General features: G+C 45.2%; 1 protein-coding gene across 2 annotated transcripts in view; it reads right to left on the reverse strand.

Annotated features, from left to right (window-relative positions):
* Positions 1 to 14,319, reverse strand: part of LOC115573922 (LHFPL tetraspan subfamily member 6 protein) — a 51,882-nt gene extending 37,563 nt beyond the window's left edge. The window contains exons 1-2 of one of the 2 annotated variants that reach the window (XM_030405033.1): positions 13,803 to 14,319; positions 12,084 to 12,604 (exon numbers count right to left, since the gene is read on the reverse strand). In XM_030405033.1, the coding sequence (XP_030260893.1) occupies positions 12,084 to 12,468 (385 nt within the window). In that variant the 5' untranslated portion in view covers positions 12,469 to 12,604; positions 13,803 to 14,319. Of the gene's footprint in view, positions 1 to 12,083; positions 12,605 to 13,638; positions 13,753 to 13,802 lie in introns of those variants that run through there. The other variant, XM_030405039.1, reaches the window with a different exon arrangement.
* Positions 14,320 to 15,636: the final 1,317 nt, after the last annotated feature.

The following is a 15,636-nucleotide window of genomic DNA, read 5'->3' on the forward strand; positions in this document are numbered from 1 at the left end:
TCAATGGCAAAATCAGATGGCATATCTGTCTTATGGCCCCTTTAATAAAAGTTTCCAAACCGCCAGGCAGCTCCGTGGAGCTCTTCCACTGAGCGTTTTTTCAAACAATCCTATATATGGCCATCAGCCCATTCTGATCTTCATAAACAGATACAAATATGGGAAGAGCAGAGAGTCTTCTGTCCTGTTTATAGCCTCCTCTAGCTCTCTCTGAGATGAAGCCCACTTTGTACATTCCTCAGACTTTGTGTTATGCTTTCACAGGGCAGCATTTTGGAAAGAGTGGCTCAAAATACATCCAGACACTCGGTCTTATAGTGAGCCTCATGGGCGTCCCATCTCGGGGCCTCCTATTCCAAAGCACTTTCACAGCTTTTGTCTGCTGGCGATCGTGTAAATGCTCGACTTCAAGCTCTTTCTTGCCGGGTTTTGTTTATGTCTCGCTGTTACAGCTGAATTTCTTCCCTTTTGGGTTCATGGGAAGGCCAGACAACAACTGTTGAGGCTCGACTACAATCTGCTCATGGAGGGTAAAAATAGACTTTGGGAGCTGGACTGACTATCGGCAGCTTGGCTGCGTGCTGCCTCCTGAATCTACAGGCAACTTGTTGAACTTTTTTTATCTCGATAAACAGAACGCAGACTGCTAAAAGTCTGCAGGGATTTCTCCAAATGCCGACCCTCCCTCCTCTCTCCCTTTTTCTCCCTCCTGGTCTCTCTCTCCTTTGGGCCTGCACCTCCTGCTGCTGTAGAAACCAGATCCTATCACGGGAGAGCCCACCCAACTGCTGCTGACCAGCTGGAATGAGAGTCTGGGAAGCAAAGCAAAACTGGAGTCACACTGCGTCGCCTTGCACACAAACACCAAAACCCACCCCAGTCTCCACAAGCACAGCCGAGGGCCACAAAATGGAGCTTGTGTCAGCTGTATAAAAACTGAGGCATGCACACTTTTCTTCCAGAGACATAATTTCAAGCGTCACAATTACAGGGTTGTCATTTTATGATAATGACAGGAGTGACATTTTTGCTTATTACTCCGCCAAGGTGCCTTTGATGGCGGCGTTTCTGCAAGGCTTCGAGAAAAAGAGTCCACAATGCATCAAACTGAAGTCTTATTTGTATTGATCACTAGCACACAAACACTCATTCTCCCAAGGGTCTTGCCGCCTCCAATTTATATACGCTGAATTCATAATGGAGAAATCCTCGACTCCGTTAGTATTCGCCATCACAAGCTAAATATAGATTTTAGCCCACTGCTGTAAAGACAAAAGAAGAGCTGTGAAATGTATTCAAATCAAACATTTACTCATGTGCAACACATGCAAGCGCACTCATTAAAAGCCTCAGATTAAACTTGTAGTGGTGCTAAGGATAGGGAAGTTGGGGATTGGATGAGGGGGGGTAGGGGGAGACAGAATATATTTACCCTGAATTCCCAGCATTACTTAAGGCAGACAGCAAATGCAGGGCCAGGCCTCAGCTCGCAGGACATTAACACAGTGAGCCACATGCTGGCTAGACTAACAGCCACTCTCAAACACCAGTCTTAAACCAAAAAGAGTGCATATATGCAGGTAAACCAGCTAAAAATGGGTGAATGACTAATTTCTCCTTGCTAGCAGATGACTTTATGTCTGTTTTTTGTTTTTTTTTTATCTCACATCCGATGTCAGAAATGCTCAAGAAAGCAGGGAACAGCAGAAGAGAGAAGTTCATGAACCTCATCAGACTGTCAGATGTTGTTAAAAATTCAGTAACATTCTAACTTGGATGCGTCGTTTTTTTCAATAACAGTGAAAGAAATGTCATTTTTCAAGCAAAAACATCACGCGTTTTCTAGTTCTAGCTTCTTAAAAGTCAGGATTTGCTGCTTTTCTTTGTCGTTTATGACGCTGAATAAAGAGCCTTTGGGTTTTGGACTGTTAGTTGGGCGAAAGAAGCAATCTAAAGACGTCACTGTGGGCTCTGGAGAAATGTGATGAATGAATGCATTTTATTTTACAGACTTAAAGATTGATCGGTCAATTGTGGAAACAAGCGGCAGATTAACTGATAACGAAAACATTCATTAGTTGGTTCGTTAATCGGTTTGACTGGACAATGTTTGAGCGCTGTTTAAACGGCACCAACGTCCCTTAACTTCTACACTCGTCAAAGCATCAGAGCTGGAGAAGAGGCAAACTTCTGTGTTTCCACATGGGTTTCATGTTTCCATCAGTGCTGTTTAGAGCTAGAGCCGAGGTAAACACATCGTTACTACAGCTGAGTCATTTGACCCAGGAGTAAATGCAGATTGGACCCTTTCCCACTGAAGGCAAAAGTCAAATGTTAGTGAGTTTGTAAAAGGAGTAAAAGCTTTGAACTTTACCGGCGGCATCTGTCCTTTTCACGCATGCAAATACTGGCAACAAGTCATTTACAGGCTGTGGGCCGCTCGCGACAGACGAATGCATGTGCACAGGTGACCCTGTCCTCCTCTGATCTGATCTTCAGCTGCTTTTTACGCCACCTTCACCTGTCCTCACTGTCTGGCAGCATGTTTGAGTGACTCGCTGAGCGACAAAGTTCCTCTCCCAGAGCTGTACGCTGACCCTGATCTAATTCTCCCGGGCACAGAGGCGACTCTTTTCCACACATTACCTACCCTGAGAGCTCCCTTCATGCAGCTCTTAATGCTATTCCCGGCCTTTCAGGGCTAAGATACAGGAGATACTCGGACACAGCGAGGCAAATTAAATGAGGCATCCACGAGTCGGAGTGGCAAAAAGGAGAAAAATGACTCAGATTCTTAGGCTTCCATTCGCTTTGCCTCTGTGGGACATTTAAGTTTACAACTGTATAATGTATCCATGGTTTGAGGGGAAAGAAACTGAAGACAGGCAATTACTGTGGATTCCTTTTACCTAAAATAGTCGCCTCTCTCGGCTATTCTTCGCTGCCATCTTATTTGCAGATCTGTCTCCATACATCCAGCCCATATTCTGTTTCCTCGCTGGCCTGCTACTTGACCTGCGAGGAGGCAGCACAAAAGGAGTACTGACCCCACATTCCCCCCTGACTAGGAAGAACAGGGTATAATTATCTGTAGTGTTAAAAGCACGGTGCCTCCGAGACTGTAAAACAGGGCAGGAATACTGAGCAAACCACTTCATCCCACAGGGCTCAGACCCAATCCATCCAATCCATACTTATTCATTTATTCAGCCGACTCATGGCCTCTGACTCCCTCAGACAAGTCTAACAGGTCAAATGTGGGCTTTCCATCTTCTTCATCCCTAATTAGACAAAACATGTGGTGAGGTAAACAGGTATTCTATTTCTTTCCTTTGTTCCGTCCTCGTGTTTTCCGCTCACACAATAGGGTGCATCTGCCACACAAACAAGGACTGAGACGGCTCCAATGGCATGAAAGGGGGTTATTGTTGCATCCCTACCTGTGACTAAAGCGTTGCTCACTGTAAGTACAGGCGAGGGCAGTGACATCCAACGTGCCCTCCGCAATGGATGTCGCCAGTGGCACAGAGACGCGGAGCCTCCACCATCTGTTAAACATCTGTCTGAGCGGTGATTCATCCGCTCACACACAGTCCCAGTTTCACGTGTCAGCGGCAAAGACGTGATATGTGTTAACAATTACTTCCCTTGCCTGCTTCCCCCCTCTCTGTTGACGCAGAAGGGAACACGGGTAATCATCTCAGAAAACAAACTACACAAAGAATTTAATTAGGTTCAGAGTGCTGGGGCTACAACTACAACAATGTCAGTCGCCTTGTTAGCAACGCTACTGGCGTGGGTTTGAAATTTGATTCAGACCTTCCATCAGGATGAATAACTTTTGATGATCCCCCATGGTGACTTTTAATATGTTGGCATCATCGTGTCGGGATTTTTATTTCTACAGTAGCTCCAAAACTAATTCCCATCAGCCTCAGTTGCACTACGTGTTTGGCGCCGTTAAGCAAACATTAGCATACCTGCGCACTAGACTAAGCTTGATAAACGCGGCATTAAAAATGCGTGAACAGGCAGACTGGCATTATTTGTGACTATTGCAAACACATCGACCTAAAGCTGGTCAAGCTGGAAGCGTGTCGTTAGTTCATGTCAGCAGACTCCATTTCTGAACTATTGTTAGCTGCTGCTCTCTGTTAGCAGAGCGCCGAGAGGCACTGTCACTTCATGTGACAATCTGCTCACACATCATGGCCGATAAAAAAGTGATAAATACGTGGAAAGTCAAACATATTGTTACATAGAGTCCCTTTAAAGTATGCATTTTTGTGTTAAATCAACCTCATGGACAAGTATCTCTTGACGATTAGCAGTGAGCCAGGCTCCGTTTAAGTTAACAATATGATAATGGAGGTTTTGTTTTATCATCACCACTAAAATAAAAATCTGCACACCTTTTTCCATCTCTTTAGTTTGCACGCAAATGCCTGCCGGCCAAAACACATGGCACATGGGGAACGGGGTAAACGTTGGCGTCGTAGCACTGCAGCTGACGTTAGCATTTGGCTCAAACCACCAACGTTGCTCGCTCCAGCCTCACAGAGCTGCTAGCATGGCTGATTCTTGTTAATTAATGGTTTATTCAGTCTATAAAATGTCAGAAGTAGGTTAAAAAACAAAACGCATATCCTAATTTCCCAGAGGCTGCAGTTAAATTGCTTGTTTTATCTAACCAACAGCCCAAGACCAGAATGATAAAACACAACTGAGAATTGTCACATTTGAATAGCTGGAACCGGAAAACGTTTGACATTTTTGCTTGGTAAATTACTTACAAATTAACAATTAGCACTATCGAAATTATATCCCAAATTCAATCATTCCCCACAACTGTCAGGCTCCCTTGCTCTCTGTTTTCCCGGCTGCATTAATGCCAGACACGAATCCAGACACACCAGACACATTTTCTGGAACAGTTCTGTTCCGAGTGACAAAACCAGCCCGATATGCAGCACGCCTGCTACTATGGCAGTGAAAACAATGACTTAACAGAGGAACAGACTGAAATAACCCTCCTGTCTGTCCTTTGGTTCCCCAGACTTCCTGTTTGACAAAACTAAATCCCTGTTGATGCTGGGCTTTCCGCCCTGTTTCTCTCCGTTTCTGTCCCTCGGTTTATTTCATCCGTTCTCTCTTTCTGTCTTTCTAGCTGAGCCCAGGTCCACACTTCGGGTCAGTGGGTACTGGCCCAATCTATTTGTTTTTCTGCTTGCAGACAAAAATGTGCACAGCCACTGCGAGGAGGAGGAGGAGGAGGAGGAATGAGGGAAGGAGCTGGAGAAGGAGAGAGGAAGGACACAGAGGGGTGGACAGAAAGCAGAATTAGGGGAAAGGTGAAACAAGCCTGAAATAGAGAGTTTAAGACCACGAGCTGTGGAAATAATACTGTAGTAGCCAGAAAGGTCAAGAAAAAGGGGTGGGGCAGGAAAAGATGTGTGAGAAAGTGAAGGGTGAAGGAGACAGACAGACCAGAGCGATGGAGAATATAGACTCCCTACGCCGCACAAGCCACGTTTTGTTGACTACAAACACCCTTGTGGTGATGTTGGCGGGGGTTTGAGGGAACTGTACACGGAGCGAAAATAGCTGCCGGCTGAATGAGCGCATTACAGTGTTGCAAGAGTGGTTTGCACTTCAGGTGATCAATCAACCCAGAGGAAGAGACGTCCACTTTATAACCATCAGTGGCCGGAAACATAAGCAATGAAGAGCGAGATAAAAACCATTACACAAAGTCTTGTCTGTAGTGGAAAAGAACCGGCTTTCTCCTCCCAAACATGTGGGCCAGAGTTAACTCATTAGTTTTATGCAATGCCGACATGGCGGATGAGACAGTGTAGTCCATCATCATCACATCAAAGTGGCAGGCCTACAAAGAGGAAGGAATACAGATCAGGTTCTAGGAAGTAAAAGGATAACACGGCGTGTCAGGGAGTGTTTACCCATCGCCTTGGAAATGTCTCGTGATCCGACACCATTAAACAATGACTGTCAAGAGACACTGAACTTCCAGACAGACTACTCCCCCGGAAAAAATGAGCTCTTCATCCACCCCGAAGCCTTTCTCATATGGATGCGATTTCATTTTGTTGTACCTCTTGAAAATGAGTGCCGGTGCTGAGAGGAGCGTGGAAGCACACATTCTGGGACTGGGCGGGTTCCAGCTGGCGAGAACTCACAAAGCCGACACAAGGACAAAGCTCCTGGCTGTGCTGGTATGGCTCTTGAACAGGACAACACACTCCCGTGCCAAATAGCCCTTGGCAACATTATGGAAGCCACAATGGCGGCCCATCTGTAATTTATTTACATGTCTTTAAATTTATCGCTCGTGCTCATGCCCTTGACACGAACTTTGAGCTACGGAGGTGGTGCGGACAGATGTGGTATATCTAATTTCATCAGCACGGCCCGAGATACTTTATTACATGTGGTGCGTTCACCTCCGGGGGAACAAGAGATCTATTCCAGAAAGTGATACACTTCGAACTGCGGCAAACTTTACTGAAACAGACCCAGAGTTGTGTGTATCCTCGTTGCAGCTTCATATTGTTCATTTACTGATATTCCACACCGGTGTGGGCAAACGAGATGCTGGCGCAGAGGTGTAAACAGAGCCGATCAACCAGAAAACGAAATTGAGAGGCTTTTTCCCAGAAGGCAATACAGCCAATTATTTGATAGTTCAGATCAACTGCAGCTTCCGCGGAGGCTGGTGTGGGAAGTATTCAACCACTGCGGCCAACAAGCCTCCGCACAATGCGGGGGCTAGACCCAGTGCATCGCATTGTTTCGCCTGCAAATAAACCAGCTCGATGCGTTTTCATCTTCCCTTATTAAATTCTATTTCGACTTTCTTTGAAGTTTGAGCCATTCCTCCAACTCGGCTTTGAAGAAACAGAAAAAAAGAAATCCACACCAAAAGCCTCGCAACTGGTCAAAAGATTCTTGTGTGTCAAATAAATGACAAGTCGTCTCGCTCTGAAACACCTCGCATTGGGAGCATCGGAAGGCAGGATGTGCAGACCCACAATTTCTGATCTCATTTCATCAAAGGACCGTCACAACCCAGGGGTAATATTTAATGAAAAAGACGTTTAATTTCTCTAATTCATAATAAATGCTTTTAGCCACAGCACTGAATATTCCTCCCCACACGGTGAAGAGCTCTGAGTGCTTCTCCCAACAATGACAGACAAAATTAGACTCAATAGCTTCCCTGCTGACCAACCCTCCCATATGGCAGTGAAATATGCTGCATCGGGCTGTTTCATGCGTTTTTTTTTGTCCATCCCATGGGGATATTACACCTATATACACTGTACATCCGCACCTCCTCTGAGGCCGCAGCAGCTCATACGGAGTCCTCTGCTTGTACCCTCCATACAGCTCCAACAAACTCAATGAATAAAGAGGCGAAGCTCAGCCCATCATGGATCACATTGTTTGTCTGGCTATTTCAGTTTCAAGGACGCAGCAGTTCAACACCTTCTCAATAAAATACAGCCTGTATCCTTTGGCCTTGAGCAGCTACGTCTCCTGACATTTTTATCAAGCGTTGAAATGATTTCAACCCGGCTGACATTCTCCTTGGGTCAGGCCAATATTTTTGAGAGATTTCCAACATGTTTTGGAACACTTTATCACAGCCTCTCCTCGCGTAGCTGGTGATGTTTCTCCGGCTTCAAGCGCTGCAAATCAACCTGTGGGACCTTTTTTTTTTTTTTTTGGATCACAGCAACGTTACTTGATTGATCGTCTTGAAATGGCAATGAGGTTTAGTTGTCAGTGAAATAAGATGGATCTAATTTGCAATTCATGTTGCTAAATGGATATCACCAAACTTCACATTTGACAATGAGCTGCAAAATTAAGCAGAGAAGGAAAAAAAAAAAAAGATTTGCTTTGAAGTTGGCAACACGATGAACTCTATACAATGAGAACATCAGACAGCGCACTAGGAGTCTTTTTTTTTTCCCCAGGCTTTTATTATTTACCTCTGGCTCCAGTACAGAAATTTCAACCTGCTTCTCTTAACCGATCTCTTTTCCATCTCATCCTTACTGTCTCTACTCCAACTGCTGTGTAGTTTTACATTTCTGTCTATAACGGTCCTCAAACACCTGGACTACGTTGCCCGTCATCCAATGCCGGTGAGTGCTCATGGACCTAGTTTTTGTGGCGTCCTGCACAATTGCCGCTAGTACGCCCTTGTCTGATTGGCTCTTCAGCTAAGCGAATCAGTGAGCAGAATGAGCAACTTAACACCGGAGGGAAAGCCACTTGAGCTTGTCACTGTATCTGCGATAACGTCTGCAGTTTCTCCTCTTTCTTAATTTTTGCCTCCACTTCCTGCAGCTTTTTTAATCATGTTCTCCATTTGAAGTGACTATATTAGCGAGAGTGGTATGAAAATGATTACCAATTCGTATTATTTATCTTAACGGTTTGTATAGCCGCAGTCCTGGGTCTTCCAGTTTCCCATTTTGAATGACGCGTACAGCGTTCTGCCACCTGGTAGTACGGAGAGTGAATTCCTCTCATGCAGGCGCAGAACATAAAAGCATCTTGACCATCGTTTGAAGTCTTAACGGCGTGTTCAAGTGAAGCGTTTTGGCCAGGACACGGGCGACATGAGACAAGCAACAGTCAGCCTTTGCACGTTCTTTAATGTTGGTTTGGTGTGTCTGGGCCCATTCCGGAACCATCCCACATTCAAATCAGACATCTCCCTTTAATACGCCCTCACCAAACCACTGTCCCAAATACCTTTATTGGGGCTTTGAAGCCTGAGTGAGAATTAGACACCAATAGTAACACGTGCCATCGAAGTTATTATTGAACAGTATAGTCTGTAATTTATTGCAACTGTGAGTCAAATGAAAGACGAGGACAAGAGGGGACACGTCAGCCACCGTCGCTGCCTCCAAAGTTTCCAAAGTCAACCGACGAGTTTGAAGAGGAGAAATCCTCATGTTGGTTCATATTTGCAGGCGGTTGAGAGCGCTTAAATCCCATAGAGGAGATCAATTTCTCGCTCGTTATCAGCGTTTTTTCAGCGCAGCCGATGGAACATGTCCTTCCTTCGAATACTGATTTGGACAACAATTACCATGGCAACGGTGGAAGCTTCGAAGCATTCGTATCGGCACTCCGCCAATCACCAATATCATAAAGTGAAAGCAGTACATCAGTATCAAAAAACGGCCATTGGAAAGTGACTTGGTGATGCCCCAGGCTCCCATCACTATCCCTAATACTTAACTGATGATAGAGCGGACCAGTCATCCAATCTGCCGAACTGTCAGTCACCTTCAGGCAATCAAACAGCAAAAATGAAAGAAAAGAAAAAGCTACCTGTCAGGTGCAAAGAGGATAGAAATAAAAAGAGTATACGAAAGCATAAATTGAAGGGTGGTTACGGTGCTGAGGGGAAGCATGTAAAGACGTACACAGAGGTCTTAAACAGTGCCTATTGAAAACAAACGTTAAATAGCTTTCCTCCCGCTGTGCTCAGCTCTGCTCTGGGCGCCCAAAAGACAAGGCGATGCTCTGCAGGGGGGGGGGGGGGGGGGAATCAAAATCCCTAACAACCAAATCCAAGCCAAGTCGAGAATCTTTTTAATGTCTGAACCTCCTGTCTGTGCCCCGGCCGCTCAGAGCCCGCACCGCTGCATAACTAAGAAACTACAGTGAAGGCAGTTGTTTAATGTAAGCAGCAGCACAGACTTCTCAGGCCTTTGATTTATGAGCCAGAACAGTCTCATAGTCTCATACTCAGACTTTAGGTCTGTGGCCGGTAGAGGAGATCTGGGCCTTTGCCATAACCAATTAACCAGCTCTGAAGCGACTTGCCGATTGTGTCCTGGGAGAAAACAGCATTATAAAGGGGGAAACAACAACAGTAGCGACAATAATAGTTATTGTTAAAAGTTCTCCTTTCGGTCGAGGCTGCAGCTAATGAGATAAAGCACTGATAAATCCCTTCAGCTGTAATCTGTTTTGTGGGATTGAGATAAATTACAGGGAGATATAAAGTGGATGTTTTACTTGTGGCAGCCCAGAGGCCCTCACTGGTAAGACACTCTTCATTAGCGGCCAACAATACAGAACAGAGGAAACACAAAAAGACACCAGGCATCAGACGGTGAACCGTGAGGCTCCTCCGGATCTGCTCAATCCTCATGCGTTGCCTCGCCGACTGCTCGCCTCATTTACTCCCCGCTCCCTGCTCCCGCTAATTGCTGAGATTTGATCATATCTCTCGGCACACACTTCTGTTTTCCCCCCCCGCGGATCTTTATTTCTCGGCGAGGTTCTTGCTTAATAATAAGTGAATGCTGAATGTTTCAATCATCAGGTATTTTCCCACCCTCTCCGAGCCTGCCTTGACATTTCTACACCCTTTGATGGAGGACAATACACAGAGCGGCCCACTGAGCTTCCCGATTGTGTCACTTCCAATTAGCCCTTCTGAGACATTTCTGCCCTTTGGCTCACCAGCGTTCGAGTTTAAAAGTACTGAGCAATGGCCCTTGTGTTTGTACGCCGCCTCCCCGCCCCCTCCCTCCATCCTAATTTCATGCGTGTCTGGATTTGTGACTCCGCGAAAGAGGGAAATCTCAAGAAAGACAGACAGGGATTTTTTAATCCTATAACCCAAAATAGCAACTTGCTGTAATGCTGCATGTATGGGGCTGCTGTGAGCTTAAAGCGAGCATAAAAGTGCACATTTTTGAATAAACCGGCCAGCCTTCACCTTAATCATCCTCCATATTATACATCATTAATACTGATGTTCCTAAGTAGCTAAGCCTTTTGGAAGTAGGACATGCCGCGTTGTGGTGGTCCTCTGTAGATTTATCCCTCTGAAAAAACCTGGCAGCTCCGTCAAATCTGCCTGCAACCTGCTTTTCTGTCACATCACTTTTCTTAAAGCCAAACTGAAGTGAGGGGGGATTGTAAATAGCAGCAGAGTGGCGAGCCACAGTATGCGGAGCAGGAGTTCTGGAGTTAATGAGAGGGCTGCAGCGCCGCAGCTTCTTAAACTGGGGCAGCGAAACTTGCAGCTCCAGTGGAAGCCTTCCCTCAGACCTCACGTCCCGGGAGAACACATGTGCAAAACCAACAGCGCGCACAAACAAAAGCCGGTGGCGTGCGGAGCCGTTGTCCGCTCACTCGGAGAAATCAAACAAACAAACAAACGAAAAGACATCTCTATAGGCAGAGCTGCGGCGTGGACAGGGCTCCGTTTTTTCCAAAGAGAATGATAAAGGGCGTGGGTGTCTTTTCAACTTCCAGAAGGCGGATTCTGGATCAAACCCAGGGCACAAACGAAGCGTAGGATCAACAGTCAAACTCAAAACAAAAGCCACGGCTTGATGCTGAAAGTCTGCTGTCAAATGATATGTTTCCTCCTTATTTACAATATGCGAGCCCGGTCCAAGCTTTCTTAAAACAGGACCGGAGCCAAACGGGACTAAAAGCCATTCACAAAATGTTGGCAAACACTTCTGGCACCAACACCCTCAATATGAAATCAGAACGAGCAGAAAAAAGAAGTCCAATAAAAGCGCGGTGCAAAAACTGGGTGTGCGTGTGTTGCTTTTTAAACTGCAGTCATGAGTTAAGAAATGAAAACTGACCCAACATCATTAACTGAGTAACATGACCAACATCTCGCTGGAGCACTTTTCATTTCTCACCGTGGAAACAACGGCTTCTCTGGGCCGACGGCAGGTTCGCCGGCCAAGAAAAGTTGGCCAGAGGTAACATTTCTATGGTTATTAAGATTTCTATGCCTCCTTGTTTCCTCACCAATGTGATTTTGTTTCATGACAAAACACTTCTCTCAGAGAGATTAAACCAAATTAGGAGTTAATTACAGCCCTTGAAACCTGCCAATTCTCCACATCTATGTCTGTAGTCTTCTCACCGTGTAAAGCGAAAACGTTCAAAATAATGTGATGTGACAAAACATGGTGTGCTCGTTGACCACAGCGTGAAGGTGGAGTCCCGGGGTGACTGCAGGTACAAACACGAAACAAAACAACACAGCAACTCACCTCCAACAAACTGGATGCCGCCGGCCACGCGTCCAATCGTACGTGAGATGAGGTCAGAGATGCAGCAGCCCATGAGAGCCGTGAGCGCCACCAGCAGGAGGAGGCCGCACCCCACGCCCGTCACCACCGTGCAGATCCTCCACTCCAGGCTCGGGATGCCGTGGAAGGAGGCGTAGCGCCCGCACTGCTCCAGCATCACCGTGGCCTGCCTCTCCTCGTCCCTCACCGGGTAGGAGCAGCGGCGGAAGGTGCCAAAGGACACGGGCTTGTCCATCTGCGTCCCCAGCAGCCAGTAGGGCATGAAGAAGCCAACGCAGGAGGCGGCGGCACACAGCAGGGACAGCAGCGCCCAGATAACACCCGTACATGTCAGACTGGAGCCCATGGTAAACAGTGTGCAGGAGGTTCACACAGTCACTGAACTATAAACAGCAGTTTTAGGAGCAGTCGCTGTGTTGAGGGAAGCCTTGCAGTGAGCATTTAACACCAGCGGTCTTCACCTGGTCAGTGACTCCGGGTCCCTGTCAGGACGGAGACAAACACCCAGAGTGAGCGCTCATAAAAAGAAAAACACCCTCTAGAATAAAATCACATCTGAATAAATCTGTTCCCCAGTTATTACATAGTAATATATGAAAGATAGTTAGATATTTGTGCAGCAAATTACTTTAAAACTTTTAATTAAATGGTGAAAGACTAAACAAAAGTAGATTCCATCGAGGTGCACCAGCACATCATTTACGTGCAACCAATTGTACACATTGTTAATAATCGTAAAGAGAGATAAAGGTCCAAATGACGTTTTTTTTCCCTGCATTTAAATCCCAGCTGGCACGACAAGAAACTGCAATAAAATCAACCGTATAAAAACTGAACTCGGTGAATAATTAAATTTCAGGTCACATCCTGGAGCCCCGGAGAGGAATGTCATTCAAAACAGATTCAATTAAACCATGTTTTGATTCATATGTAACAGAAATCACAATCCAATAATTAGGAAAACCCCAGGCCGGTGAAAATCATCTGTTTCTCTTAAGAGCAGCAACAATTAATTAGCTATATTAAATTAATCACCAGCTATTCGGATAATCAATTAATTGATTCGATTTTTTTAAAGCAGAGAAAAAAATTATGACTTCCCAGATTCCAGCCTCTTAAATGTGATCTTAAACGTGTCTTTACTCCCCTGTGACAGTAAACTGAACATCTGTGGGTTGTAGACAAAACAAGACATTTGTGGGCGTCATCATCACTGATTCACCATTTCTTTTAGACCAAACAACTAATCGATTGATCTAGAAAACGATCTACAGATTGTTAGCTGCAGCCCTGTCTCCCTGTATTGTCACATAGGCAATAATAAAACACTTTAACAACATGCAGAACAACTCGTGTAGATCCGAACAGGTCGTCTACCATCAGAACAACTGTGAATATTTCATCTGCTGCTGTGAATTTAGTTTCTCTTCTAAAAAGAGGCAACAGCGTCGCTGCAATAAACTTCAAAGTCACATCAGAACTGCTATAAAATCATATAAAGTGCCACAAAACACACATGTGATCCAGGAGCCACACCAGGAGCAGGAGCGGTGGTTCTCGTCAGGGGTGACCTCCCGGAGCACGCTGCATTATCGCAGTGCTCACACTGTCGGAATGTGAATAATGAAAACAAGGCGAAGAGAGAGAAAAGAGGGAGAGAGAGAGGGAGAGGGAGCTTACATGTTGGGAGAGCTCCGGAATAAGGTGCGCTCGGTGTCCGCTCGGAGGTTATTTCCATCTGCTGACTCCAGCTGTGCTGTGTCTCCGAGCAAACTTTTCTCCAGTCGAGGGACAAGAGAGGAGAAACGCGTTCGACCCGAGAAGGTTAAATCCCCCCAAAAAAGAAAAAGTGCGAGCGGGATCCGACCGCAAATCACTTCCTCTTCATCAATGTGTCCAATCGAGGCGCAGATCAATTATTCACTCCTGCGCGGTGCAGAAACGTGCGGAGCTGACTGACTGAATGACTGACTGAGTGGCTGGACCCGATTCTACATTCCTGCTCTGAGAGAGGGGAGGGAGGGGAGGGGGAGAGAGAGAGAGAGAGGGAGAGAGAGAGGAGGGAGGGGAGGGAGAGAGAGGAGGGGTGAGAGAGGGGAGAGGAGACGAGGAGAGGGAGCGAGTCCATGAAACACTCTCGGGAGGTGACCATCAATCACGCAGATCCCCACCCAGGGGCCGCCGGACTCACCGCTACTATTATTCCCGACATGCTCCTCCTGACGCATTCACTGACGCCTCGTAAAACTCAACGGATGACTTGGAGATAACAGTGCTGAAACGTCCTGGACCTCATTTGGGTTTTTGATTGAGTGCGATTAAAGTTTGGAGTAAGGGGAAATTCGTGTAAATAAGAACATTTATAATTAATAGAAACGTAATGCATTCACATATTTTTGATCATGAATAAATAATTAATATGTTTATAATGCGGAGATATCAACTTAATTTATAGAAATCCATCTAGTGATGTCCTCCAGTGATGTCACTCAGTGGCTGAGTAGCATTGTGCACTGTAAATGTAGTACCCACAATGCAATGCAATGCCCTGGTCCTAGGCAGTCCACTAGACTAGCATTACCCTCATTGCACTGTTGGACTCATAGTCAAAGTTAAACAAATCCAAATCAATCCAGATGAACCAGAAATATCACATTTTTATATCCCATACATTCTTCTTCCTTTTCAAAACTGGGTGCCTACATTGCCCATAATGCAACATAGCCATTGAGTGACGTCACAGGAGGCAATTTATCAGATTACATTTATCGAACTCCCCAAAACCCGTAAAAACACGGTGAAATGTGTAAAATTGGGGGAGTTTCCCTTGAATTACTTGTTATTTTGAGACACATGATGGAGAAAATTAATACAACTTACTTCATGTGAGTCATCAAGTGAAAAGGTTTCTTGCATCAAGATGTTGTTTTGTTTCCACATATTCATAAGGATATTTATTTTTGAGTTAGTTTGTAGTGACTTTTATTATTGTTAGACATGTTGTTATAAATAAGATTTCTCACAGTTTGGAGTGCATGTGGTCAGTACGTAGATAAATAAAAATAAGCAGATATTTTTGGAAGAATTTGTTTAATTAATGTGTTACAATGTTAAAGGTGTATGTATTGGTATACCCTTAACTTATGTTAAATGATTCTAATAACATATTATTTTGTCAGTGTCTGTGGTTTATACGTCATACTTTCAAGTTGGATCACACGTGAAGGTTAGGTCAAGAAACAGTAGAGAAATCTGTCTATTTGTGGAAGTTTAAGTTTATTCAGTCAGATCACTGACAGTCAGGGATTCTTAATTTACGATTCGGGTTGCTGCGCACAGGTCTGTGCGGATTAGAAATCACCTCACGAACCACAATGCCGTCCATCCACTATGGTAGACGATCCCCACTAACACATTTCTATTAAAGGATGAAATGAAAGATTCATGCTGTTTTGTTCTCCCCATTACACAGGTAAACCAGCAATTTTATTATTTGAAATTTGGATGGTAAAAA

This window comes from Sparus aurata, chromosome 2 (assembly GCF_900880675.1).
Source record: "Sparus aurata chromosome 2, fSpaAur1.1, whole genome shotgun sequence".
Lineage (NCBI taxonomy): Eukaryota > Metazoa > Chordata > Actinopteri > Spariformes > Sparidae > Sparus > Sparus aurata.